This window comes from Oncorhynchus mykiss, chromosome 18, assembly GCF_013265735.2.
Source record: "Oncorhynchus mykiss isolate Arlee chromosome 18, USDA_OmykA_1.1, whole genome shotgun sequence".
In the NCBI taxonomy this organism is placed as follows: domain Eukaryota; kingdom Metazoa; phylum Chordata; class Actinopteri; order Salmoniformes; family Salmonidae; genus Oncorhynchus; species Oncorhynchus mykiss.
In genome coordinates this window covers 38,978,955-39,005,669 of record NC_048582.1, presented here as the reverse complement: position 1 = coordinate 39,005,669, position 26,715 = coordinate 38,978,955, and the positions used below count along the sequence as shown (strand labels likewise).

Below are 26,715 nucleotides of genomic sequence, written 5' to 3'. Positions count from 1 at the left end.
GTAAGCCAGATAGCAGTAGCTGCCCTTCCCAGCATGCTCTGTGTTTGGAAATCTTACCTTGACAGGGCTGGTGTGGGCGCACGCTTTTGCTCCATCAAAGCAGTAACACATCTGATTCTACTTAATCACAGTTTTAACAAATATGAACAGTCTTTATTCAATGCTTTAATTAGAAGTGTTACTGCTTGACTGGAGCAAAAGCTTGGATCAGCACCAGCCTTTGCAGGGTAAGACTGACCAGCAATGAAAGAAATGACATGAAATATCCATTCATGAGATACGCAATCGTTTTATTCAAAATCTTGATCTTATTGAAACATATTTAACAGAGTTTTATTCATGTATTCCTCATTTAAGTTTTACAATTCATTTGACATGTTTTTGGCTTACACACAAAGGAAAGGGACTTTTGACCAAACACACAAGAACAAATAAATAAAAGGTTGTTCAATATTTACAGACAAGAAAGAAAGAAAAAACTATTGAGTGTGTCTTTATATACAGATTAAAATGTATACCAAAGGCGAGATTAAGCAAACGTTATGGAAGCAACATAGATTCAGATTATACAACTGCATTCAATGCTGTTTAACCTGAATTATATCCAGTTGTATTAGCATTCATTAATGAATCAATAGTATTTTTTATTTGTAACAAATGAGAAACATAATTGTTTTTTGTGTGTTTTTTTTTTTTACTTCACATACATTTGGCCCACTAACAGGAAAATGGGAGCATGGGTTTTTATAATGCTCAACTTGGCGTTATAAACTCTTACACAACAATACAGACCACTATGTCCTCTCACAAAGGTGCATTAACAAATATCTACAAAATGTAATTGTTATGTACTGTAATGGTTGTAATGACTATTAGTGGTCAGGGGGGCATGTCCAGCTAAGCTCTATACTATCACCATGGCAACAACAGATGACCCTTTTACGATCAGTGTTCATGTGATTCAATGAGACATAGACATTCCGAACTTAATAGCCCACAGTGAAATGGGGGTGAGTAAGCAAATGCAACTGAATCAATTCCTAATTTGAATGCTTTCACAGACAGAAAAGGGATGACCACAGTGAAAGGATAGACAAGGAAATGATGTGTTGTTGTGTAAAATGCCTTATATTTACCAAAAAAAAATGAAGGGTTTGTATTTGTTTATGATTTTGACAGTTGATATTCAAGACAGGCTATATTTTTTTAAAACCTATTTTTATAAGCATTTTACATGCATAAAAAAACACAGGACCCAATTAATAAAAACCAACATTGAATGAGGTTGACTTTGAATATAAGCCTTTTAGAGCATTACAGAATTGTTTGTCTTCCCCAAGCTGTTTTGAGTGCATGTGCATTCATGCGTGAATGTATTTATGAGCATGTGTCTGCTATGACAACGCGGAAATAGTCTGGATCTAGATCCGAGCTCTATTTGTCAGGCAAATCTGCCTGTAAAACCACAAGATTACAATGGAGATGTCAGCATTAGCTTAGGACCTCTTGACAGGCAGTTAACCTGTATTTATGCGGGCTCATGTCCACAACTTCAACTCGGGTGTTTCATAAAACCTGGCAGCCATTTCAGACACACTGATAGAAATTACAATCCAGTTGAGTGTTGATCAGTTGATATTGGTAGAGCTAAATTCATCTGAAAAATGAAATGGAACGTTTATCAGTTGCACGTGTGTACAACACAGTAGTATAAAATAGTCCTCTAACATTTTTGCGTGAAAGATAGAGTTGAGACAGGCTAAACACCCCCCCCACCCCCCCCCCCAAAAAAACTAAAACCATAGATGAGATCCTCCATTCCTCCATCTTCATGTACAAAAAAATACAATGTAGTACCTCACATTCATCACATTCAATCATCAAATCGTTATCATTGTCTTCCAACTCATACACTTGCCATCGATGTGGCTGTTTGGAGTGCCTTTAGTTTGTTCATTCCATATTGTCCACAGTTAGTTTATGAGCATTCTGCCTCAGTGCGTTCCTTTTAGTCACTGGTATCGTCCTGCTCGCCAGCAAAAAAAACACAGAAAGACGAACAAATAACATCTGGAGTGTTAGGATTTTGAGAACCATATCCCGGCATAATATGTCCCAGTAAAATGTTATGATTCTTTGAACACCTGACTGATGAAGGGCTTTACTGAGGCCCGAGGCAAACATGGGTGGACCCATTTAAAGACAGGGAATCCTATTACCGGTATTGGATCCCGGGAGCAGCAGCGGTCATGGCCATTCAGTTAAATCCAGCCTTTGCTCTTTTAAAGTCTTCCCAGTTCCTCGGCCCAGCGAGGGGGAAAGCAGAACAGAGAGGAAAGGGATGGCAAAATTGCAGAATGGCTAAGGGCCAGCCTGGTTTGTCGCTAAGGGCCTGTCATGTGTCTGCAGCGTAGTGCACAGAGCCCTGCTGCCACACCAGACAGCTCGTTAAATAACATCAGAGTGGGGTAGTCCTTAGTGGCAGGGGTCAAAGGGGTATTTGGTGACCCCGCCGTGAAGCTCGACCACTGCCTCTGTCCAGGAGATGAGGTCACCCGCCAGGTGACCTCCGCAGGAAGCCTGGCTATAGATTTCATTGGGTGTGAGAACGCGGGACCACAACTGGAGGTCTGACATCTCGCCCACGAAGGACTGGGTGGCGTCAAATCGGCCACCTAGGGTATCCTGTTAGGAAAACAGAGGATTTTTTACAAAATATGTAAAAGTAATAGATATACCACAATAAAAGATCAATACACAATTATTTCAACAGACTTGTCTCGCCTTTGAGTTTTCCACCTTTTTACCCCTTCAAAGCAAGGTTGGTTAACCTGCCAACTACGTTCTAAAACTAGGCCGGTCAGATCAATCAACCTTCGTACTTCTAACCATTTCATGGCCTAGTCTTATGGTAACTTCTTATTTGTGGCCTAAATCATCAGTCACTTCCTGGAACTCACTAGACATGACATTAGAGCCCCGGTCAGAGTGGATCTCCCAAGGAAGACCAAACTGAGTGATGAATTTGAAGCATTAGCAACAGTTTAAGCTGTAATATGTTTCAGAGGGATCAGTCATTTTATATTTACATTTGAGTCCTTTAGCAGATGCTCCAACCTGGACTCAGGGGTAGACGTAACATAGTGAATGTAAATCTGGGACACTCCATTTAGTTTGATACGTTACATTTCATATGGTATGAATTCATTTGTGGATGTCCATCATCCATTTAGTATGAAATGTTATGAATTTCAATTCATATGATATGTTGTGGCTAAAGTTAGCTAGGTGGCTAAAGCTAACGTCAGCTAGGTGGCTAACATTAGCTAGGCTATGGGTTAGGGTTAGGGGAAGGGTTAGCTAACATGCTAGTAGTTGCAAAGTTGCGAAAAGCTAGTAAGTAGTTGCTTATTAATGCTAAAGTTGATTCCCAAGCTTAGTTTTCGCAATAGCCTGTGTCTTCTCAGGACACAACTAAATAATAATCATCTTTAACATGATTGTATTAACCACTTTTTGTATTCTGCAAAGCCCAAAATTGGGAATTGTGACAGGCAGGTAACATTTGGAGGCAGCAGTGGGATCCAGTACTGCTGTTTGAAATTTCAGTTCTTATCCCAGCGTTTTATATGTTCTTCAGAACTTTGAGAATGCAAATTCGTAGCGAGAAAACGTATAGTTGTACCTGTTCCTGGCCCAGAATAAAGACTCCACCAGGCTTGATGGGATGCCATGCAGATAGGTTCTCTCCAGACCCCCTTTTGACGCCATCCTGGAAGGCCTCCCAATGCCCATCGTGTGACGACCATGTCATGCACAGGTGGTGCCACTTCCCATCCGTCATAGCCATGGGCAACGTCACTGCCTGTGCAGAGAAATAGAGTCACTGGCTTGATTAAATAATTGCATGATTGGCTGATTGATTGATTAATTGGCTCAAGCCAGAGTCCAAACAAAATATTTCGGTGAGAGAAAAGGGCCAAGTTCTGTTCGGAGAAAGAGATTATTACTAGGTTAATTGATTGGTTCATTGGCTGACTGTAGTGTCATTGTTGTGGACATTTTATTATAACAACACAAATATTGTTTTTTAGGGAGATATTTTATGAAAGATTTGTCCGGTTTTGTGAATAGGTACAAATAGCCATCGCATTTCAAGTAATGTCATTTTTTTCCTTTTGTGCCAGCTCATAACAACATAGCCTTCAGGTGCCATAGATAGGCATCTCCCAGGTTGAACCACCAAATCCCCTCTTGTCTGGGAGAAACCCTGACTCATGCACAGGTATAGTATGGGCCCGGACCATGTGTCTATCCCCGCGTCCACCCTGTCATGGGACGCCTCTCCACATGACTGTGCTAGGTAAGCTGCTTGCCCTTTGCCCTCTGAGGTCTTATGCCATTAGTGAGGATGATAGATGAGGATAGGGCCACTGTCTCTAAGGGGGAAAGACAGGGTGATAGCAGGATCCAGGTGAACTGTAACTGTCACAACTGCCCCCTGCCTCGTTCCTTGAGGACAGGAGATAAATCGAAATCTGGTGCCTGATTGGATGAGAATGGAGTCACCTGCCACTGAAGTGTAAGCTTGCTTGCCTTGAGGTGATTGATTTTCCACTTGTGCTGCCAATGGGACAACTGACTGATAACATATGCTTACTTAAAATGTTGATAAAAATGTTCAAACACTCCTTGTCAGAACCTGTTTTTGCTTTGTTATTATGGGGTATTGTGTGTAGATTGATGAGGGGGGAGAAACGATTTAATAAATTTTAGAATAAGGCTGTAACGTAACAAAATGTGGAAAAAATTAAGGGGTCTGAATACTTTCCGAATGCACTGTATATGTGTAAGAAGTGAGAATGAACCGTATATCTTCACAAATTGGTCACTAGGGGCACAATGTGAAAATATGCAAAATATGCAATCATGCTCTTACATTGTCGTTAACCAGTAGTTCCATGGGATTGTTGCCCCATTCGATCAGAACCAGTTCGTTGGCCTGTCCCGGGACAGAGTAGGAGAAGGGCGTGCCGAGGCCAGGCCCTGAACCCCCTTTTATCCAGAGGCAGACAGTGAGGGTGAAGATTTCAATGAGTAGGGTCTTTTTTATCCTTCCATACATGTAGTTAGTGCGCATAGGGAAGCCAATCTGGAAAGCATCCGGACTCTTTGGCTTTTTCCGGGTACCTGTTGGAATACAAAACAGCAAAATATGAGCAACGAACAGCTGAGGAGTGAAATTAAAGTAATTTGCCAGTGTCTGTGTTCTTCGAAGGCCAGCATCCCGGTGTCGCCTCTACACTGTTGACTGGTGTTTTGCGGGTACTATTTAATGAAGCTGCCAGTTGAGGACTTGTGAGGCGTCTGTTTCTCAAACTAGACTCTCAAATGTTTTTGTCCTCTTGCTCAGTTGTGCACCGGGGCCTCCCACTCCTCTTTCTATTCTGGTTAGGGCCAGTTTGCGCTGTTCTGTGAAGGGAGTAGTACACAGCATTGTACGAGATCTTCAGATTCTTGGCAATTTCTCGCATGGAATAGCCTTCATTTCTCAGAACAAGAATAGACTGAGTTTCAGAAGAAAGTTCTTTGTTTCTGGACATTTTGAGCCTGTAATCGAACCCACAAATGCTGATGCTCCAGATACTCAACTAGTCTAAAGAAGGCCAGTTGTATTGCTTCTTTAATCAGTACAACAGTTTGCAGCTGTGCTAACATAATTGCAAAAGGGTTTTCTAATGATCAATTAGCCTTTCAAAATGATAAACTTGGATTAGCTAACACAAGGTGCCATTGGAACACAGGAGTGACGGTTGCTGATAATGGGCCTCTGTACGCCCATGTAGATATTCCATTAAAAATCTGCCGTTTCCAGCTACAACAGTCATTTACAACATGAACAATGTCTACACTGTATTTCTGATCAATTTGATGTTATTTGAATTAATAGACAAAAAAATGTGCTTTTCTTTCAAAAACAAGGACATTTCTAAGTGACCCCAAACTTTTGAACGGTATATGTGTTATATATATTTTTTTTACCTTTATTTAACCAGGCAAGTCAGTTAAGAACAAATTCTTATTTACAATGACGGCCTACCCCGGCCAAACTCAGACGATGCTTGGCCAATTGTGCGCCGCCCTATGGGACTCCCAATCATGGCCGAATGTGATACGGACTGGATTCAAACCAGGGACTGTAGTGGCACCTCTTGCATTGACTATGTCTGTACCTACAGCTACAACTTGGAATGCATGATATAAATCGGACAAGAGTATACAATGGCAAAGTGGGTTATTTATCAGAGAGTTTCAATACCAGGGTTAGAGTTCCTGTGGTTAAGGTGGCTCAGCACAGTTTCCAGCTTGTTGTGTCCACGGCCAAGAGGCAATGGAGGTGGTGGCTTGCTGTTATAGGCTGGACGAGGACGATGGCCATGGTCGTCATTGCCTTGGTGGTCATCACCGTTTTCACGGTGGTCATCGTGAAGATCATCGTGGTGGTCGTCGTGATGATCATCAGGATGGTCGTCATGGTGATCGTCATGGTGGTCGTTATGGTGTGTGTCATGGCGGCCGTGGCTACGATCATAATGGCGGTCATAGTGTCGGTCATAGTGATGGTCATCATGGTGACTGTTTTGACGGTTGTTGGGGCGGTTGTTGTAGCGGGTGGGGGTGTGGGTGTCGTGATCGTCATCATGGTGGTCGTCGTGGTGACCCGGTCCATGTTGGTCATCGTGATGATCATCGTGGTGGTCATCGCGGTGACCAGGTTCATGGTGGTCGTCGTGGTGGTCGTCCGGATGGTCATCGTGGTGGTCGTCATGGTGGTCATCGTGGTGGTCGTCATGGTGACCATAATCATGATGCCCACCGTAGTGATTGTTGAGCTGCTTCTCAAGTGCATTGATTTTGCGTTGCAGGAGGTCTCTCAGTGAGCTTGAATAGGAGCTGGAGGAATTCCTGGCCTGGAGAAAGAGAGAGAATTAATAATAGTTATAATAGGAAATGTTTGCATACCTTATTATTAGTCCATGTGCTTGGTAATTAACACTTTCTGGAGCATATTCATGGTAATTTATTTCCATAATAGGACTTTTAATGAGCTGTTTTTTTGTTTGTTTTTTAGACACCTCTTCTACTTCAGCCCATTCTGGGTTGCTTCTGTCGGCCATATTGTGCTGCCCCTAATCTCTCCAAGTGGGCAGATAAATGAAATAATACTAATGTCGGCTCCTCCCACCCTGGAAAACCTCCTTCCTTCCTTCCCTCCCTCTACTTCTGTCAGTGTCTCTGATCAAATCCGGCTTTACTCAGTGCCAGAGCACACCAAGATTATTAGCTCATCACCATGGATGATGCTAATTGGCATTGAAGGTGTCTAGAACCCTGCAACACTTGGAAACCGGTTTGCGGCATAGACGTCCCTGTTATGTGACGGAGCTCCAATCTCAGCTGTACTGTCTTTGTCTAACACCCTCAAGGCAAAGGTTTCTGTGTAACCCTTTCTCTATGAACCACCAGTGTTATTATGTGTTATTAATGTGCGCATAGGCTATAAGCCTATCTGATGTCTTATAGCAAGAACATTTGATAACAGTATATTTTTAGAGCCTGACAAATATATCGTTTCATCTATATTATTGGCCAATGTTGGCCTTTAACCGATATTTCGATGTAGGCCGATAAATCCACCGATAACCGATATTCAATAAATAGGATGAAGAAAGTGAATCTCAGTGTAATCTGAACACTTACGGCCATTCTCATGGTCATTATTGTCACAATGTAAGCAAGCAACATTTGAAGCAATTTTTTTTGGACAGCTGCTCTTTTGGTTGGCAATCTAAGAGAACTCAGTGTGAAAAATGTTCACGTTTAATTCTCCCTGCTGTAAAACACTATATCGGTCAGCATCGACTTTCAATGAACCACCAGTATTAATGAGTGTTATTAATGCCGACACTCTTAGTAAAAAATGGGTTCCAAAAAGGGCTCTTCGGCTGTCCCCATAGGAGAACCCTTTTTTGTTCATGTAGAACCCTGTGTGTAAAGGGTTCTACATGGAACTCAAAAGGGATCTACCTGGAACCGAAAATAGTTATTCAAAGGGTTCTCGTATGGGGCCAGCCGAAGAACGCTTTGAAGTTCTAGATAGCACCTTTTTGTCTAAGACTGTATACCAAGTCTTATAGCAGGTCTTACAATTCATTATGGAGTGTTAGAGTCACTTTAAGCGGATTGATAACACAGCTGGTTCATGATGGGAAACAGAATTCATAAGAATAAAAAAATCATCTTTCATAATCCCCCCAAAAATAGTGGTCAATTAAGTTTGATTTTGGTATCTATAAAGGAACTTCATTCACGCAATAAAATAAACAAACTGTGTTCGGTTGGTTGTTAGTGTCAACAGTCATATGTCATACAATTACTCAACAGAACCCTCTCCTAGGCTTCATGAATTCCCATTGCATTAGTGCAAGACGGCTCTATAGTGAGAGTCAGGATAATTAACTAATCAATTTAGGTCTTCATACGCTCACACGTGGATGGAACTTGGGCTGCAGGCCACTTATATCCTCACGGCGTGGGAGAAAGCCGGAACGCCCTTTGTCGTGCTTAATTTCAGGTCAGTAGCGAGACAAACAGTGCCCCGTAGTGATGCACAAGATGACCTCTATTCACACAAAGGGCAAATAAGCTTCCTATCCCTTTTCCTACTCATCCTTTGATCCTGTTCCCACTCACCTGCAAGTTCTCCAGCCTCTCCTTGAGTGTCTGTAGCGTTTTCCTAGTCTGCTCAGGGGAGAAGGCCCCATGCTTGCTCCCAGAGTTATCCTTCCCTCGGTGGTGTGGGTCTGATCGGTGCCCATTGTTCGGTGGGTAGTGTGGGTCCCCGTGGTGGTCAGCGTCATGGTAGGAGTGATGCGAGCTCGGGTGATGGGAGTTGTGACGCGCGTTTCCATGGTGGTCGTCGTGATGGTCATCGTGATGACCCACCCCCCGGCCAAAGCCCTCACAGAGGGTCAGCTTGGCAGTCAGTTCCCTGATCGTCTCCCGTTGGTCTAAGATGGTCTCCTTTTGCCGCACCAGGCTCTCGCGAAGGTGCAGGATGGTGGATTTGGCTTCGTCTGATATTCCTATCCCCATCCCCATTCCCATCGGCCTCCTGCCGTTACCATTGGGCGCCCCTGCAGCAGGTCCATGATGCCCATTACTGCTGGGTCTGTCGTGGACAGGTCCGTGTGCTGCCCCGCCTGGTGTGAAGCAGCTGGGGTCTGCGTCCGCTGGAATTGGGGTGCAAACAAACTTGGGCTGGGCTCCATAGTCATAGTCTAATCCCGGCAAACTAACAGCAGCCGTTGAGGAAGATATGAGAGTATAGAGGAGTAGAGAAAAAAGAGGGAAAGAGGGTAGGATGAAACCTGGAAGTACTCCACCCCTACGCGTTTGCCCTGTAGACAAAAGCATCAGGGGTGGGATGGCGTTGTCGGCCATCTTTGGTCGACGTCTCGCTTCTCTCCTGTCAAGGGAGACTGTCACGTGAGGCAGCTGGCAAGCTGATTTGACACATGGCAAAAAAAATCCCCAAATCCCCTGTACAACAGGGTCAATTTCTTTGAGAAGTATTATAGCACGCAGGACCTTGTCTCTCTGCTAAAGCTGTTAGTGCTTCATCACTGTGTCGCTGTATCAAACAATGCATGTTGGCTCCATAACGGGACAAATGGCTGTCAAGGTGTCCGCCTCCCGGTGATCCCTTTTGGCACAGGGGGCCTCTTGTGATCGGCAGCCAAACGAATCCGTTTCTAGCCGTCTTTTATCCATCCATCTCATCTGGAAGGAAAAGACAAAGGCGATAAGTCATTCATTGGAAATAGTAAGTCTTGGGAAATACAAATGATTTCAAACCTTATGCTATCACTTCGGTGAATAGACAACAACAGCAATATGCGAGGGCATGATCAGACAATGATTCACTGAACAGTACAGAGCAATAGGATGGCGGTGACAGGACACGAGCACAGCAGCGGTGGGGAGTAATGGAGCTAGGATCATAAGCAATTCAACTACAATGATGCAGTCAATCAGTCACCGCTATTGGTTTTCAACGAGCCAGCAATGGCTTGGAGTGAATGACGCCAACAGCTGAGAACCCCCCTGGGCAGTGTAATTCGATTACAAGGCAGCCAGCAGGATGCAGTTAATGAATGATGGTTTTCATTTTCATGTGGACCGACAGGCAGTTTACTATGCAGGGTTAGGAGGTTATTCATACTGGAACAACGGCAACAGTTGTCTGAGACACGGGGGATACCACCAAAATAAAATATATTGAAAGAGACACAAACAGTCCTCGTGTTATTGAGGAGGTGTGTACAGACTACAATAGCACAGTAGCCCTGAGTTACAATGTACAGTAATGGGAAATAACCTTTTTTATCTGGGGAACAGCATTTAACAATTAGCCTTGTTAGAGTTAATGTTTATGTAATTTGTAATGTGTAGTCAGAGATTGACATCCATCAAACCACCTGACTGCAAAACAATTCTAAGAGTAGGTACAGTATAAAGCCTCAACTAATCCAACAGTTCCTGAATTGAGGGTCAGTGAGGAAAAACCAGGAGAAGGTAACAGATTTCTCAAGGACACTGCCTAATAAGCCGCTTACCCATCCCCATTGCGATCATCAATTCACCACACCTACCGATAGGCCACGGCCTGCTTCTTAAAATATAATCCCCAGTCCTATATTTTCATCAGATTATTGAGAGTTGATTGATTTGTCACATTAGTCATTCTTAATCCAATGTATTTAAAGGTAGTCTCAGAGAAATGACGTTGCCACAAGCAGCACCACAGATATTGAGATGGGCGAGATGCAACACTTCGCTCTCACACAGTAGCCACGGGACCAAAAGAGCAGAGAAGCTGAGCCTCGCACATCAACGCTCTTCGTTGTTGAGGAAATTGACCCACTATGCTGTTTACTTTCTGCATCTACGTCACATCATGGAGTATACCTTTAATCGGATACAGTATATTCTGAATAATACACAAAACATACTTTTATCAAGTTGGCAATTCTTGAGATGTCAGCATGCTATATTTCAACTTCTAAAGTGGATTTGAAAAAATGTGGTAGAATAAACTCAGTAGTTTTCCCCGGCATGTTTTAATGACCAATTTGACGCTACTGGATGTGGGCAACAGATGTAGCGCATGGATGACACATTCATCTGCAAATGAACTCTCCACCATCTGTTTTCACTCACTTTAACACACTAGCGTAATCAGACATGGCCTTTGAAGCGTTTGTGCGTCACACATGATTCGTGCGTCATCATGTTAACAACCACAGAGTATTTGTTTTTTTTCCTGGGGTAAAATCACTGTTTGGACTACGATGCGGGGTAACACTTTACGTTAACTTGCTCTAAACTTGTATAGTAAGTCATGCTGCAATTAACCCTAGTAACAACATTGTATTAACATGTTCTGATAGTTTTGATAATTATTTTGTAATTACACATTTTGACACCTGTTGTTAAGCAGTTTTTATTGTCAGACAGGTGGAAATAGGATGTGAAAATAACTAAAAACTCCCTTACTAGGTAATTACTAAGCACTTATTAAAGGGATAGACAGTAAAACTTTTCCCAGAGTTGCCAGATGAATACTGTAATTTTGCTTTACAGCCGTGATGCTGCGATATTTGACGCTACTATTTTCCTTACCGTAAAACATGTTACAGCATCCCTTCTGTAAGGGGATGATGTAATGTTTTACAGTAAGGCAAATAGTACTGTCAAATATATGTCAGCAAAATTGCAGTATTAAGCTGACAACTCTGGTGCCAGTATAATGCTGTAAACGTACAGTGAAAATCTCCCTGAAAGCTACAATAAATGTAAGAAAAACAATACATTTGTGCATAAAATACGTTTATTCAAACTGGTAACAACATTAACAGAATTGACAACAGAAGTACAAACAGTTAACACATATTTAAACAAGTAAGAGCACAATTAAAACACACAAAAAAAACTATATTTTGTGTGGGGTGTTTTAAAAACTATATTTTGAGTGGCGTGTGGGGTACAATCCTAGATCTCTGGTAACCAGGGCAACTATTTGGTGTAACGGTGTTTAGAGGCAGTGAAACACAACGGGACAGTTTGGGCAGGAGAGCATCCAGGAGAGAGAAGTCAGCGGGTGTTCCTCATGGGGCGCCGTAGCAATCCTCAGTTTTGATTTGTCAGCTCTTCTCACCCCTAAGACAAGCCTAGAAAAAGAAAGAACTGTTAGTCTGTGGATAAAAAAATAGGTGACAAGGGACATATCAAGCAGGTGTTGTGTGTGTGTGTGTTCGTGTGTGTGTGTGTGTGTGTTCGTGTGTGTGTGTGTGTGTGTGTGTGTGTGTGTGTACTTACCTCACTAGACGTCTTCAATCAAACTCAGTGAGGGTTGAGAACAGCTGTCTTCCTCTGGGCCACCTTGTCATGTCCTTTGTCCCATCTTCAGGGTTCATCATCCTGGGTGGATTCGAACCAGTACAGCCATATATCCAATATAGCTTATGAAATCAATTGAGGCATTGAACAAATACAAATAAGACAGCTACGTATACAGTTGAAGTCGGAAGTTTACTTACACATAGGTTGGAGTCATTAAAACTTGTTTTTCAACCACTCCGCAAATTTCTTGTTAACAAACTATAGTTTTTGCAAGTCGGTTAGGACATCTACTTTGTGCATGACACAAGTAATTGTTTCAACAATTGTTTACAGACAGATCATTTCACTTATAATTCACTGTATCACAATTCCAGTGGGTCAGAAGTTGACATACATTAAATTGACTTTGCCTTTAAACAGCTTGGAAAAATGGCTTTAGAAGCTTCTGATATGCTAATTAACATCATTTGAGTCAATTGGAGGTGTACCTGTGGATGTATTTCAAGGCCTACCTTCAAACTCAGTGCCTCTTTGCTTGACATCAAAAGAAATCAGCCAATTGTAGACCTCCACAAGTCTGGTTCATCCTTGGGAGCAATTTCCAAACGCCTGAAGGTATCACGCTCATCTGTACAAACAATAGTACGCAAGTATAAACACCATGGGACCACGCAGCCGTCTTACCGCTCAGGAAGGAGACGCGGCCTGTGTCCTAGAGATGAACTTACTTTGGTGCGAAAAGTGCAAATCAATCCCAGAACAACAGCAAAGGCCTTTGTGAAGATGCTGGAGGAAACAGGTACAAAAGTATATATATCCAGAGTAAAACGAGTCCTATATCAACATAACCTGAAAGGCCGCTGAGCAAGGAAGAAGCCACTGCTCCAAACCCGCCATAAAAAGCCAGACTACGGTTTGCATCTGCACATGGGGATAAAGATCGTACTTTTTGGAGAAATATCCTCTGGTCTGATGAAACAAAAATAGAACTGTTTGGCCATAATGAGCAACGTTATGTTTGGAGGAAAAAGGGGAGGCTTGCAAGCCAAAGAACACCATCCCAACCGTGAAGCAAGGGGTGGCAGCATCATGTTGTGTGGGTGCTTTGCTGCAGGAGGGACTGGTGCACTTCACAAAATAGATGGCATCATGAGGAAGTAAAATTATGTGGATATATTGAAGCAACATCTCAAGACATCTCAAGTTAAAGCTTGGTCGCAAATGAGTCTTCCAAATGGACAATGACCCCAAGCATACTTCCAAAGTTGTGGCAAAATGGCTTAAGGACAACAAAGTCAAGGTATTGGAGTGGCCATCACAAAGCCCTGACCTCCATCCTATAGAAAATTTGTGGGCAGTACTGAAAATGCATGTGCGAGTAAGGAGGCCTACAAACCTGACTCATTTACACCAGCTCTGTCAGGAGGAATGGGCCAAAATTCACTCAACATATTGTGGGAAGCTTGCGGGAGGCTACCAAAAACATTTGACCCAAGTTAAACAATTTAAAGGCAATGCTACCAAATACTAATTAAGTGTATGTAAACTTCTGACCCACTGGGAATGTGATGAAATAAATAAAACCTGAAATAAATCATGCTCTACTATTATTCTGACATTTCACATTCTTAAAATAAAGTGGTGATCCTAACTGACCTAAGACAGGGAATTTTTACTCAGATTAAATGTCAGGAATTGTGAAAAACAGAGTTTAAATGTATTTGGCTAAGGTGTATGTAAACTTCCGACTTCAATTGTATGTCACACAGGGTTGTGACAGCTAAGGAGAATACTGTGCCGGTGTTGTTGCCATTCATGCTCTCCTCATTGAGTAGACTGTATCACAGTGACATCTAGATTTCTAGCAATATTAGTTATTTTTTTGTGTAGGCTTCTATCCTACTTGAAATATAATCCTGGGAGGAAAATAAATTGGATATGCTTCTAGCTACCTCCGGTGACACTGTGATAGAGCTGCCCAGTGGTTGGCAGGCACAACACTATGAGTCTTATCCAATGGTCATGTCTTTTGAGTTGCTAAAAACAAGCCATTTCTCTGTAGTAATAGTGAAAACATAATGGGTCCCGCGTCTGTGCTCAGTTGATTCCCTACTGCACTCAGAGGCTGCGGTACAGCAAAGCCTATCATCACAACAATTATTATCTGGCTGATTTTTTTTCTAGGTTGCACAGAGTAAGATATTTACGAGCAATTTAGAGCCGATCGAAAGGGCTAGTGTCAACATTAGCCAGCTAACTGTTGGTTCGCAATAAAGATACTTATAGTGCCTTCGGAAAGTATTCAGACTCCTTGTCCTTTTCCACATTTTGTTACGTTACAGCTTTATTCTACAATGGATTAAATAAAATATTCAGCAATCTACACACAATACCACATAACGACAAATTAAAAAATTAATTAAAAAAATACAAAACAGAAATACCTTATTTACAAAGGTATTCAGACCCTTTGATATGAGACTTGAAATTGAGCTTAGGTGCATCCTGTTTCCATTGATCATCCTTGAGATGTTTCTACAACTTGATGGGTAACTGTGGTAAATTCAATTGATTGGACATGATTTGGAAAGGAGGACATCTGTCTATATAAAGCCCCAGAGTTGACAGTGCATGTCAGATCAAAAACCAAGCCATGAGGTTGAAGGATTTATCCATAGGGCTCTGAGAAAGGATTGCGTCGAGGCACAGATCTGGGGAAGGGTACAATTTTTTTTCTACCATTGAAGGTCCCCAACAACACAGTGGACTCTTCATAGAGCTGGCCGCCTGGCCAGACAGAGCAATCGGAGAGAAGGCCTTGGTCAGGGAGATGACCAAGAACCCCATGGTCACTCTGACAGAGCTCTAGAGTTCCTCTGTGGAGATGGAAGAACCTTGCTGCACTCCACCAATCAGGCATTTATGGTAGAGTGGCCAGACAGAACTCACTCCTCAGTAAAACGCACATGACAGCCCGCTTGGAGTTTGCAAAAAGTCACCTAAAGACTCTCAGACCATGAGAAACAAGATACTCTGGTCTGATGAATGCCAAGTGTCACTTCTGGAGGAAACCTGACACCATCCCTACAGTGAAGCTTGGTGGTGGCAGCATCATGCTGTGAGATAATTTTTCAGCAGCAGGGACTGGGAGACTAGTCAGGATCAAGGGAAAGATGAACAGAGCAAATACAGAGAGATCCTTGATGAAAACTTCCTCCAGAGTGCTCAAGACCTCAGACTGGGGCGAAGGTTCACCCTCCAACAGGACAACGACCCTAAGCACACAGCCAAGACAACACAGGAGTGGCTTGAGGACAAGTCTCTGATTGTCCTTGAGTGGCCCAGCCAGAGCCCGGACTTGAACCCAATCGAACATCTCTGGAGAGACCTGAAAATAGCTGTGCAGCGACGCTCCCAATCCAACCTGACAGACATTGAGAGGATCTGGAGAGAAGAATGGGAGAAACTCCCCAAACACAGGTGTGCCAAGCTTGTAGCGTAATACTCAAGGAGACTCGCTGCTGTAATCGCTGCCAAAGGTGCTTCAACAAAGTACTGAGTAAAGGCTCTGAATTCTTATGTAAATGTGAAATTTCCATTTTTCTTTTTTATACATTTGCAAAAATTTCAAAAAACTGTTTTTGCTTTGTCATTATGGGGTATTGTGTGTAGATCGATGAGGGGAAAAAATGTAATCAATTTTATAATAAGGCTGTAACGTAACAAAATGTAGAAAAAGTCAAGGGGTCTGAATACTTTTCGAAGGCAGTGTATAAACAAGTCAAGGTACCTACCCAGTAGCTTCTGAAAATGTTATTCCACTTCACAGCAGCTTCAAGAAGGTATTTAATAAAATAGTCTGATATTCATGTCTCGCCAGACAGCATGAGGTTGGTGCCTGAAACTGATCATTTGAATCTACAGTAGGCCTGAGCTATTACCATAAAGAAGTACAGCATGTTAGAGTAATTTTCTATAACAGTACTTTTTAAGCATTTTACCCATAATTCAGCGCAATCTACAGCCTTATTAATGCTGTGAAACAGATTTACAGTGTTTTACTGTTGAAATGACAGAAAAGTCAGACAGTGCAGTGAGAGATTCTGGCAAGTAAGCAGTTTTTCTACTTACCCAGAGTTAGATGAACTTGTGGATACCATTTGTATGTCTCTGCCTTCCAGTATGAAGGAAGGTAGCATTGGCTCGGGAAACTACCACTAACGTCCTCTCAGTACTGCACTCAGGTGCGAAGCCATATCTTAGCGTACCTGTAGACTTCCAGTCATTGCGCTAACGCTAGTTAGCGTTGGTTCGCGGAAGTGCCTCTTACTTCCTACATACTGCACGCAGAGACATAAAAATTGTATCCGCGAGATCATCTAACTCTGGGTCATCTAACGCACTCTGGATCATGTAACGCACTACCCCTTTACATTATTGTGTAACAACATGCTAATACAATGTTGTTGCTAGAATAAAAAGGTTACATGCCTTAGTAATTTACTTAACCAAGGAACTATATCATTGGTCATTTTACCATATGTAAGATTTTGGTTGTCACCAGATAATACAATTTACTTAATACAATTTAATATGCCATTATTTGTTACAAAACAGCCATAACCTATAATGTTTGTAATTAAGACGGATGTCTATAGTTCACGGGCAATATTCTACTTTGAATTCATGTTGGACGTAGCTTCTCACTCTAGATCAAATGCACTATCGACGTTAACATCAGGTACTTCTAAAATATGTATTCAGAGCCAGCATAAAGCAGGTCGTTTTTTTGATGACCCTTACCAAGTCTTGCTCAAATCCTCATTATTGCATGTTTCTACTTCTTTATATCTTTCTGTTCCACCACTCCTTCATAGAGCAGTAACACTGACACTTCCTATACATAATCTATTCGCTGCCTTTAATTAATAAGTCAATGGAATGACTAAATGTGGGGTAAGTCATTGTTTTGGACAACCAGCTACACGCAAAGAATCCTCCACGAGCCTTGGCAAGTCCAAGTCTTCTGACCAGGAGGGAATTTCCTCCTCCCAAGGTTGACACACTAATAGGATTCCCAGGATTAATACCTGAGGGTGGAGCGGAGGATTAGCCCTGGCCTGCTCACCTCAGAAAGTCAAAGCGTTGTTTCCATACGTGTAGAATATATGGGATATTTACAGTATTTCACGTTGACTTTTCCACAAGGTATGCCTTCCACAACACATTCTCATCAAATAAAATTGTTCAGTATAGGTGCTACGAATGGTACACAATTTCCTTTAATAACCTGATTCTAAATTAAAGTTTTAAAACAGTACCACATATCACATCATGGGTATGTATTCATATATAATATCAAGGGTATATAGAACTAGAAATACTACTTTGAAAATCTGACACTGTATCAAGGCAATGACATTTTCCAATTTAGTTGTACCTTTTCTTCGTCTTTCGCTCTCAAAACTTAAAGGACAATTCCGCCAGTTTTCAACCTCATATTCTTCATTTGGGCGGCAGGGTAGCCTAGTGGTTAGAGCATTGGACTAGGAACCGAAAGAGTTACAAGTTCAAATCCCCAAGCTGGCAAGGTACAAATCTGTCGTTCTGCTCCTGAACAAGGCAGTTAACCCACTGTTCCTAGGCTGTCATTGAAAATACAAATTTGTTCTTAACTGACTTACCTAGTTAAATAAAGGTTAAAAAAATTTAAAAAATCTCCAGCACCAAACCAGTGTCAACATATGTGAAAACAGTGTGTTTCTATGATCTGTGGTTAAAAAGATGAGAAGAAAGGTCTTTAAAAAAATTATTCTCTGTGACATAGTAGGATTAAAAGTTTTAAAAAACTGTGATTTTCAAAACCTACAATTAGTTTTTAGTCCAAGGGAGGGTATTTCCTTGCTCCCAGTGTCACCGCGAATCTCATAGTGTTTGAAAATCACTGTTTTCAAACTACGTAGGACAATTACAGTGTACCACCACAGACCTTTCCATCCAAGCAATTAGTAAGACACAGTCTACTATAAGTGGGACCCATGCTGTTTCCAACAAGTGTTTTGGTAACTGGAGTTAAAAAATTCTGCAACATCAACATGTGTTCAACAGGCCCTTCATTTTGGTCGATAAGCATGCTTGCCTTTAACACGTCCTAAAAATAGGCTGAGCTATGTTAACTTCACTGCAGGGGTTGAAGTAAAAGTCTAAAGGTTGTGCCACTGACTCAACCTCAACCGTGACACGATGTGACGGTTTACCTCTGGGCAGCTATCGGGGATCCTGTAGGACAGGTGTCTCTGGACTGTACAGTTGTATACCATGCTTTCAAAAGCTCATTGTTAAGTGTGTTAAGAATAAAACACAGACACTTAATCTGACTATAGATTAGTTGAAGCTGCAGAAAAGCCCATGTTTCATTGTAATCCATAGTGGAAAGGAAACTATCTAAAAAGTCAATGATCGTGTTGCCTTACATACTTTCATTCTGAAACACCGTGTGAAATGCAGTACTCTTGTGACCAATAGGAAATATCAGCAACAAAGCAAGAATTGGTTATGTATCGCCGCGACTATGTAGAGATGTCAAATATTCGAAGGTGTCAAACATATGAGCCTGGGTCAAAGGTCATGCCATGACCTTGACACAAGCATGTGGCCACAAGCCCATCCAAAGAAGGCATTGGACTGAGAAATATGCTTATGCTGGTGAATTATCCAGTTATCACAACCAAGGCGATCGTCTGACTTCACACTTAGTTCCCATGGACTCTGTGTACAGTAAAACACTGGTAACTGTCCATGACCACTACAATTCCATTTCATACAGTTGAAGCAGTGCTGGCAAAAGTACTTCATTGCCATACTTTGACTAAAAGTAAAGATACCTTAACAGAAAATGTCTCAAGTTAAAGTGAAAGTCACCCAGTAAAATACTGTACAATGAGATTAAAAGTCTAAAAGCACTTAATTTTAAACATACTTCAGTATCAAAAGTAAATGTAATTCAAAATATATACTTAAGTATACTTTTAGTATAAATAATTTCAAATTCCTTATATATGGCAAACCAGACGGCACGGTTGTCTTGATTTTAATTTACGGATAGTCGGGCACACTCATCATTTACAAATGAAGCATTTGTGTCTGTTGAGTCCGCCAAATCAGAGGCGGTACGGAGGAGCAGGGATGTTCTCTTGATAAGTGGGTGAATTGGACCATTTTCCTGTCCTTGTCACACCCTGATCTGTTTCACCTGTCTTGTGATTGGCTCCACACTCTCCATGTGTCGCTTATTATCCCTGGTGTATACAGTTGAAGTCGGATGTTTACATACACCTTAGCCAAATACATTTAAACTTCTTTCACCATCCTAGTAAAACTTCCCTGTTTTAGGTCAGTTAGGATCACCACTTTATTTAAAGAATGTGAAATGTCAGAATAATAGCAGAGAAAATTATTTGTTTCAGCTTTTATTTCTTTCATCGCATTCCCAGTGGGTCAGAAATTTAGAAACGCTAAATTAGTATTTGGTAGCATTGCCTTTAAATTGTTTAACTTGGGTCAAAGGTTTCGGGTAGCCTTCCAAAAGCTTCCCACAACAAGTTGGGTGAATTTTGGCCCATTCCTCCTGACAGAGCTGGTATAACTGAGGCCTCCTTGCTCGCACACACTTTTTCAGCTCTGCCCATAAATTGCTTCAATATATCCACATAATTTTACTCCTCATGATGCCATCTATTTTGTGAAGTGCACCAGTTACTCCTGCAGCAAAGCACCCACACAACATGATGCTGCCACCCCGTGCTTCACGGTTGGAATGGTGTTCTTCGGCTTGCAAGCCTCCCCCCTTTTCCTCCAAACATAACGTTGGTAATTATGGCCAAACAGTTCTATTTTTGTTTCATCAGACCGGAGGACATTTCTCCAAAAAGTACGATCTTTGTCCCCATGTGCAGATGCAAACCGTAGTCTGGCTTTTTATGGTGGTTTTGGAGCAGTGGCTTCTTCCTTGCTGAGCTGCCTTTCATTTATGTTGATATAGGACTAATTTTACTCTGGATATATATACCTTTGTACCTGTTTCCTCCAGAATCTTCACAAGGTCCTTTGCTGTTGTTCTGGGATTGATTTGCACTTTTTGCACCAAAGTACGTTCATCTCTAGGAGACAGAACGCGTCTCCTTCCTGAGCGGTATGACGGCTGCGTGGTCCCATGGTGTTTATACTTGCGTACTATTGTTTGTACAGATGAGCGTGTTACCTTCAGGCGTTTGGAAAATGCTCCCAAGGATGAACCAGACTTGTGGAGGTCTACAAATATTTTCTGTGGTCTTGGCTGATTTCTTTTGATTTTCCCATGATGTCAAGCAAAGAGGCACTGAGTTTGAAGGTAGGCCTTGAAATACATCCACAGGTTTTATATATTTTTATTTTACCTTCATTTAACCAGGTAGGCTAGTTGAGGGACAAGTTCTCATTTGCAACTGCGACCTGGCCAAGATAAAGCGTAGCAGTTCGACACATACAACAACACTGAGTTACACATGGAATAAACAAAACATACAGTCAATAATACAATACAAAAAAAATTAACAAAAAAGTCTATATACAGTGAGTGCAAATGAGGTAAGATAAGGAAGTAAATAAATAGGCCATGGTGGCGAAGTAATTATAATATAGCAATTAAACACTGGAACGGTAGATGTGCAGAAGATGAATGTGCAAGTAGAGATACTGGGGTGCAAAGGAGCAAGATAAATCAATAAATACAGTATGGGGATGAGGTAGTTGGATGGGCTGTTAGCAGATGGGCTATGTACAGGTGCAGTGATCTGTGAGCTGCTCAGACAGGTGGTGCTTAAAGCTAGTGAGGGAGATATGAGTCTCCAGCTTCAGTGATTTTTGCAGTTTGTTCCAGTCATTGGCAGCAGAGAACTGAAAGGAAAGGCGGCCAAAGGAAGAATTGGCTTCGGGGGTGACCAGTGAGATAAACCTGCTGGAGCGCGTGCTACGGGTGGGTGCTGCTATGGTGACCAGTGAGCTGAGATAAGGCAGGGCTTTACCTAGCAGAGACTTGTAGATGACCTGGAGTCAGTGAGTTTGGCGACGAGTATGAAGCGAGGGCCAGCCAACGAGAGTGTACAGGTCGCAGTGGTGGGTAGTGTATGGGGCTTTGGTGACACAACAGATGGCACTGTGATAGACTGCATCCAATTTGTTGAGTAGAATGTTGGAGGCTATTTTATAAATGACATCGCTGAAGTCGAGGATCGGTAGGATGGTCAGTTTTACGAGGGTATGTTTGGCAGCATGAGTGAAGGATGCTGTGTTGCGAAATAGGAAGCCAATTCTAGATTTAATTTTAGATTGGAGATGCTTAATGTGAGTCTGGAAGGAGAGCTTACAGTCAAACCAGACACCTAAGTATTTGTAGTTGCATTTAAGAGCAGTTGGAGGCCACAGAAGGAGAGTTGTATGGCATTGAAGCTCGTCTGGAGGTTAGTTAACACAGTGTCCAAAGAAGGGCCAGAAGTTTACAGAATGGTGTCGTCTGTGTAGAGGTGGATCAGAGAATCACCAGCAGCAAGAGCGACATCATTGATGTGTATTTGGAGGTACACCTCCAATTGACTCAAATTATGTCAATTAGCCTATCAGAAGCTTCTAAAGCCATGATATAATTTAATGGAATTTTCCAAGCTGGTTAAAGGCACAGTCAACTTAATGGATGTAAACCTGAGACCCACTGGAATTGTGATACAGTGAATTATAAGTGAAATAATCTGTCTGTAAACAATTGTTGGAAAAATGACATGTGTCATTCACAAACTAGAGGTCCTAACTGACTTGCCAAAACTATAGTTTGTTAACAAGAAATTTGTGGAGTGGTTGAAAAACGAGTTTTAATGACTCCAACCTAAGTGTATGTAAACTTTCGACTTCAACTGTATATCCCTGTGTTTCCTGTCTCTCTGTGCCAGTTTGTCTTGTATGTTTTTCAAGTCAACCAGCAGTTTTCCCGTGCTCCTGCCTTCTCTATTCTCTTTTGCTAGTCCTCCCGGTTTTGACCCTTGCCTGTTTTTTGGACTCCGTACTCACCTGCCTGACCATTCTGCCTGCCCTGACCTCGAGCCTGCCTGCCACTCTGTACCTCCTGCACTTTGAACTGGTTTTGACCTTTTGCCTGTCCACGACCATTCTCTTGCCTACCCCTTTTGGAATGTTTAATAAATACCAAAGACTCAAACCATCTGCCTCCCGTATCTGCATCCGGGTCTCACCTTGTGCCCTTATAGTCCTGTTAATCACTCAAAATGTAACGTGTTCTTTAGGCTGTCAGGGAAAATGAATGGAGTAAAAAGTACATTATTTTCTTTAGGAATGTAGTGGAGTAAAAGTAAAGGGTGTCAAAAATAGAAATAGTGAAGTGCAGATACTCCCCCCCCCCCCAAAAAAAACTGTTTAAGTAGTAGTTTTAAGTATTTTTTACTTAAGTCCTTTACACCACTGAGTAGGAGCTTTTGTAAATGAGCACTATCCAAACCTCACTTGGCACAGTGGAAGATCCCTTTAAAGTGTTTATGTACTGGGGAAATACCTTGTTGTCCAATATATATTTGCTCAGTGTTTCGGACAAATCCCCTATTCAGTATCCAGGTCAAGCAATCATCATGATATGATTTTGCATTATGGTCTTAGAGAAAAGGGTTCCAAAAGGGTTCTTCGGCTGTCAAATAAGAGAACCCTTTTGGGATCTATGTACAACTCTTGAGGGAACCCTATTTGAGTCAAAGGATATTCATATACGTAAGTTATACAAACCTTGCAGAGAGCCTATCCAACTGAAAATCTCCTAAATGTATATAAACTACTGGAACCAAGACATAAAAATAACTGATATTGGCTCAAGGTGAAGGGAATGTTGGAACATAACGAACAAAATTATTGTTAACAAAAATGTACACTTAATCCAGTTTATACAACAGGTGGGTCTAATCCTGGATGCTGATTGGTTAAAACCGCATTCCAGACAGTGTCTATTCCACAAGTTACCACCGGCTAAATCTATGACGTGGAAATGCTTAATTACTCTGTTCCATCTGACTGTGCTGTCCACTGTCTCATCAGCCCAGCCAGGCAATTTATATACTAGATCTACATTGTAAAAAGCATCTAGACATAATTTCCCAGTTCTTTTAGAGTAGCATTTGTTTTTCATCAGCAGAGATTTTGTATAACATTGCTGTCCGTCTCTCCGATATTTGCAACACTGTTTCAATTTTGAAATTTGATCTCCTATGGTAATGAACAAGTCGGGAGTTGGAACGAGACAGATAGGCTGGCAGCTTTTCAGCCAGTCAAAATCATGAATCAGCATTATTTCAATGGATAAATACAAAACAATGTCAATAGGAAAACACGAAATGCGGCTAGTGTGCTGTCATTTCAGCTTCAGTTTGAAGTGACTGTGTTAGCTGTGCAGTTGGCTACTGTATCTCTTCTGAACAGTGGCCTGGCGAGAGAGCAAATGTTCTATGCCAGGTGAAATCGCACACTAGCTCAATACTATGTATGTTTAAAAAAATAAAAACACTGAAAATAGCTTTAACAAAAGCAAATGCAGCTACTTTGACGTTATTCTGACTGCACTGTTGTTTGACGTGACTGTGTTAGCCAAAGTTGGCTAGCTAGCAAGCAAAGGATAACAATGTTGCCAGCCATCATGGCAACGGAACATTTAAAACGAACGACCATAGATTTAGAACAAAAGACTTAACGACTGGATCGAGTCTCTGGCATCCGAACCAATAGAATGAACAACCAGCTAGCTTGGGTAGCAACCCTAGATTCGACTTCGCCTCGGGCCTAACAAAACCCGTGCCAATAACATCCTCCAAACACCGGCTTCTCGGGCATTATCACTTAAATAAACAAATGTATAGAATTGATTACACAAGACACAATTCACAAATTCTATAGCACAACAGCAAAGTCATGTCTTAAGTGTAAAACTAACAATGACTCAATAATCCATGCCTTCTGGGAATGTTTTAAAGTCCAAGAGTTGTGGGCGGAGCTGGAAAGTTGGCTGTCAGAATTACAATGTAAATGTACTTTTAAATTGTTTTTGCATATTTCAAGACATGTGCAGTGAGATACCAAATGGGTTGGACGATACTTTTCTTGTCAATCATTCAATTGTAAGGCTTTATTGTTTAAATGTTGAAAGTGCATGGGCGATGGAGAGAAACAAAATGGTGCAGTTTAGGCCACGTGAGGGGGAGAGTGATCCAGCAGTTGAAGATAGGGGTGTGAGCCGGTGGGTCTGGTCAGGGGTGATGTTATGGATGTTGGTGTGGGTCTGTATGCTGTTGATGTTGTGTCTGTTTTGTATTGTAAAAAAAAAATGAATGAAAGCATTTTTTAAACGAGGGTTCTACCTGTAACCAAAAGAGTTCTACCTGGAACCAACAATGGTTCTCTCAATGGGTTATCCAATGGGGACAGCCGAATAACCCTTTTAGGTTCTAGATAGCAACTTTTTTTCTACGAATGTACAGATGAATGACATTTCAATCGACTTCTTTTTTCTATAGATAGTGAAGCATAATTACAATACCAAAGTACAAACTTGAGGAAAAATACAAACAAACAAGATTCCAGAAATAACCATACAAATAACCAATAGTAAAGACATAATACAACATTTAAATCCCAATGCAGCTTGAAATCAAACATGCACATTTGCAGCAATACAACTGGCTACTCCAAAATAATTAAATCATTCCTAAATAAGCAGTCACAATTGATCTATTTGTCACTTTGTCACGTCAAACTGTTTCAGATCATGCTTCTATTAAACTGTAGTTGAAATATCACGTATGATCCTATGGAAAATATGACTATTGTATAATTAATTTACATGGAAAAAACTTTATCCTATACTTTTCATAAGTTACATATTACAGACATTTGTAGAATCCCAGGTAAGGTGTCTTGACAATTACGTAAAAAAAGTACTAACACTCTAACACACTAATACTACATTGAGGGAGATCAATAAAAACTATGCCTACAAATTTGAACATATTGTTTTATACTAGCTTTTTCGACTTCACTAGAAAATAAGAATGTTAACAATTTTGAAGACATTTACTTTCAATCTGAAAGGTGTCTAAAATAGAGTTCTAGCCTGGCTCGATCAACCATTTGGACAGAGCAACGCAGATTATCTTGAAGGTTAGATTTGTACATTTTAAAACATTTGCAACCATCCCAAGGAGTAATAAATGTTTTGGGGGAGAATACATTTCCTTACCTGGTCACAAGCTACAGAGTCCCAAGCTGGTTAGTCCATCCCAAACACTGATCAGATTGAAAAGGATTTGTTCGAGGAGGATCATTTTAACTCTCTCTTCCTCTCCCTCCCTCTCTCACTCCTTTGTCTTTGTTTGCATATCCCTCCACTCCTCCTGGTTCTCACGGTCAACAATTGTATTGATTCTTCTTGACTTTCAAGGCATCAACAAGTACTCTTTCTCAGGTTCAGATTATTTCCCTACAGAGTTTTGGACACTCTTTTGCCCATGAACACCCAAGCATTAAAACTGAACTGGTAAAAACAAATATGAGTATAATAATGGTGTTTATGAGCCTATATTGGCAGTATATGATACATATAAGTGTATTAATTAAGTCCAAGCAACTGATACACTTTGACTACACTATATTCTACTTCCATGTACCAGAATAAACTAGGGAACCATTTATATACCGTGAAGACCATTGGGGAAATGAAACAAACAAAATGCTAGGTGGTTAAATGATACTGAACATACACCTCACATTATATTGATATGACAAATACATGGCAGAAGCATAAGTTATCACATTCATTAAAGGAAAAGGTCAAATCTTTAGAAAAAATGTATTATATAATATTGTTAACGATGTAGAATAGTTCGTAAATACCTTCATAAAGAAGATGAAACTGCCTTTTCACTTTTCACACACCCATAATAATGACCAAATCAGAAATATGTTTTCTAATGCTAATTGTCGGAGAGTTCAGACAGTTTGGAGAGAAAATGGTGGATGAGAGAGAGACAGATTCCTAGAGGTAGAGTGGAGGATGGACAAGAGAGGAATGGACAGGAGGAGGGCGGACCGGGGGAAGGACAATGATAGCGAGGAGGGAGTGTGAGAGAGAGGTGAGAGGTGAGATGGACATTAGACACTAATTACCATGTG

General features: G+C 41.3%; 2 protein-coding genes across 2 annotated transcripts; both read right to left on the bottom strand.

The window, feature by feature from the left end:
• Positions 1–309: 309 nt before the first annotated feature.
• si:dkey-14o18.2 (neuronal pentraxin-2) lies at positions 310–6,161 on the bottom strand. The gene is made up of 4 exons (XM_036951044.1): positions 6,152–6,161; positions 4,940–5,190; positions 3,686–3,865; positions 310–2,685 (listed from the first exon to the last, which is right to left on the bottom strand). The coding sequence occupies exons 1-4, from the start codon at positions 6,159–6,161 to the stop codon at positions 2,476–2,478; spliced, it is 651 nt and encodes a 216-aa protein (XP_036806939.1). The 3' UTR covers positions 310–2,475.
• A 53-nt stretch (positions 6,162–6,214) lies between these two features.
• Positions 6,215–9,828, bottom strand: LOC118941155 (histidine-rich glycoprotein-like). The gene is made up of 2 exons (XM_036952724.1): positions 8,755–9,828; positions 6,215–6,971 (listed from the first exon to the last, which is right to left on the bottom strand). Exons 1-2 carry the CDS (start codon positions 9,502–9,504, stop codon positions 6,303–6,305), a joined length of 1,419 nt encoding a protein of 472 aa, XP_036808619.1. The 5' UTR covers positions 9,505–9,828; the 3' UTR covers positions 6,215–6,302.
• Positions 9,829–26,715: the final 16,887 nt, after the last annotated feature.

Excerpts from the sequence above, each read along its gene's own strand:
- si:dkey-14o18.2 (XM_036951044.1), bottom strand. Across the intron at positions 3,866-4,939 it reads AACTACTGGTTAACGACAAT|GCAGTGACGTTGCCCATGGC; the intron begins GTAAGAGCATGA and ends TTCTCTGCACAG. Across the intron at positions 2,686-3,685 it reads TTATTCTGGGCCAGGAACAG|GATACCCTAGGTGGCCGATT; the intron begins GTACAACTATAC and ends TTTTCCTAACAG.
- LOC118941155 (XM_036952724.1), bottom strand. The coding sequence starts at position 9,504 with ATGGCCGACAACGCCATCCCACCCCTGATGCTTTTGTCTACAGGGCAA. Across the intron at positions 6,972-8,754 it reads AGAGGCTGGAGAACTTGCAG|GCCAGGAATTCCTCCAGCTC; the intron begins GTGAGTGGGAAC and ends CTCTTTCTCCAG.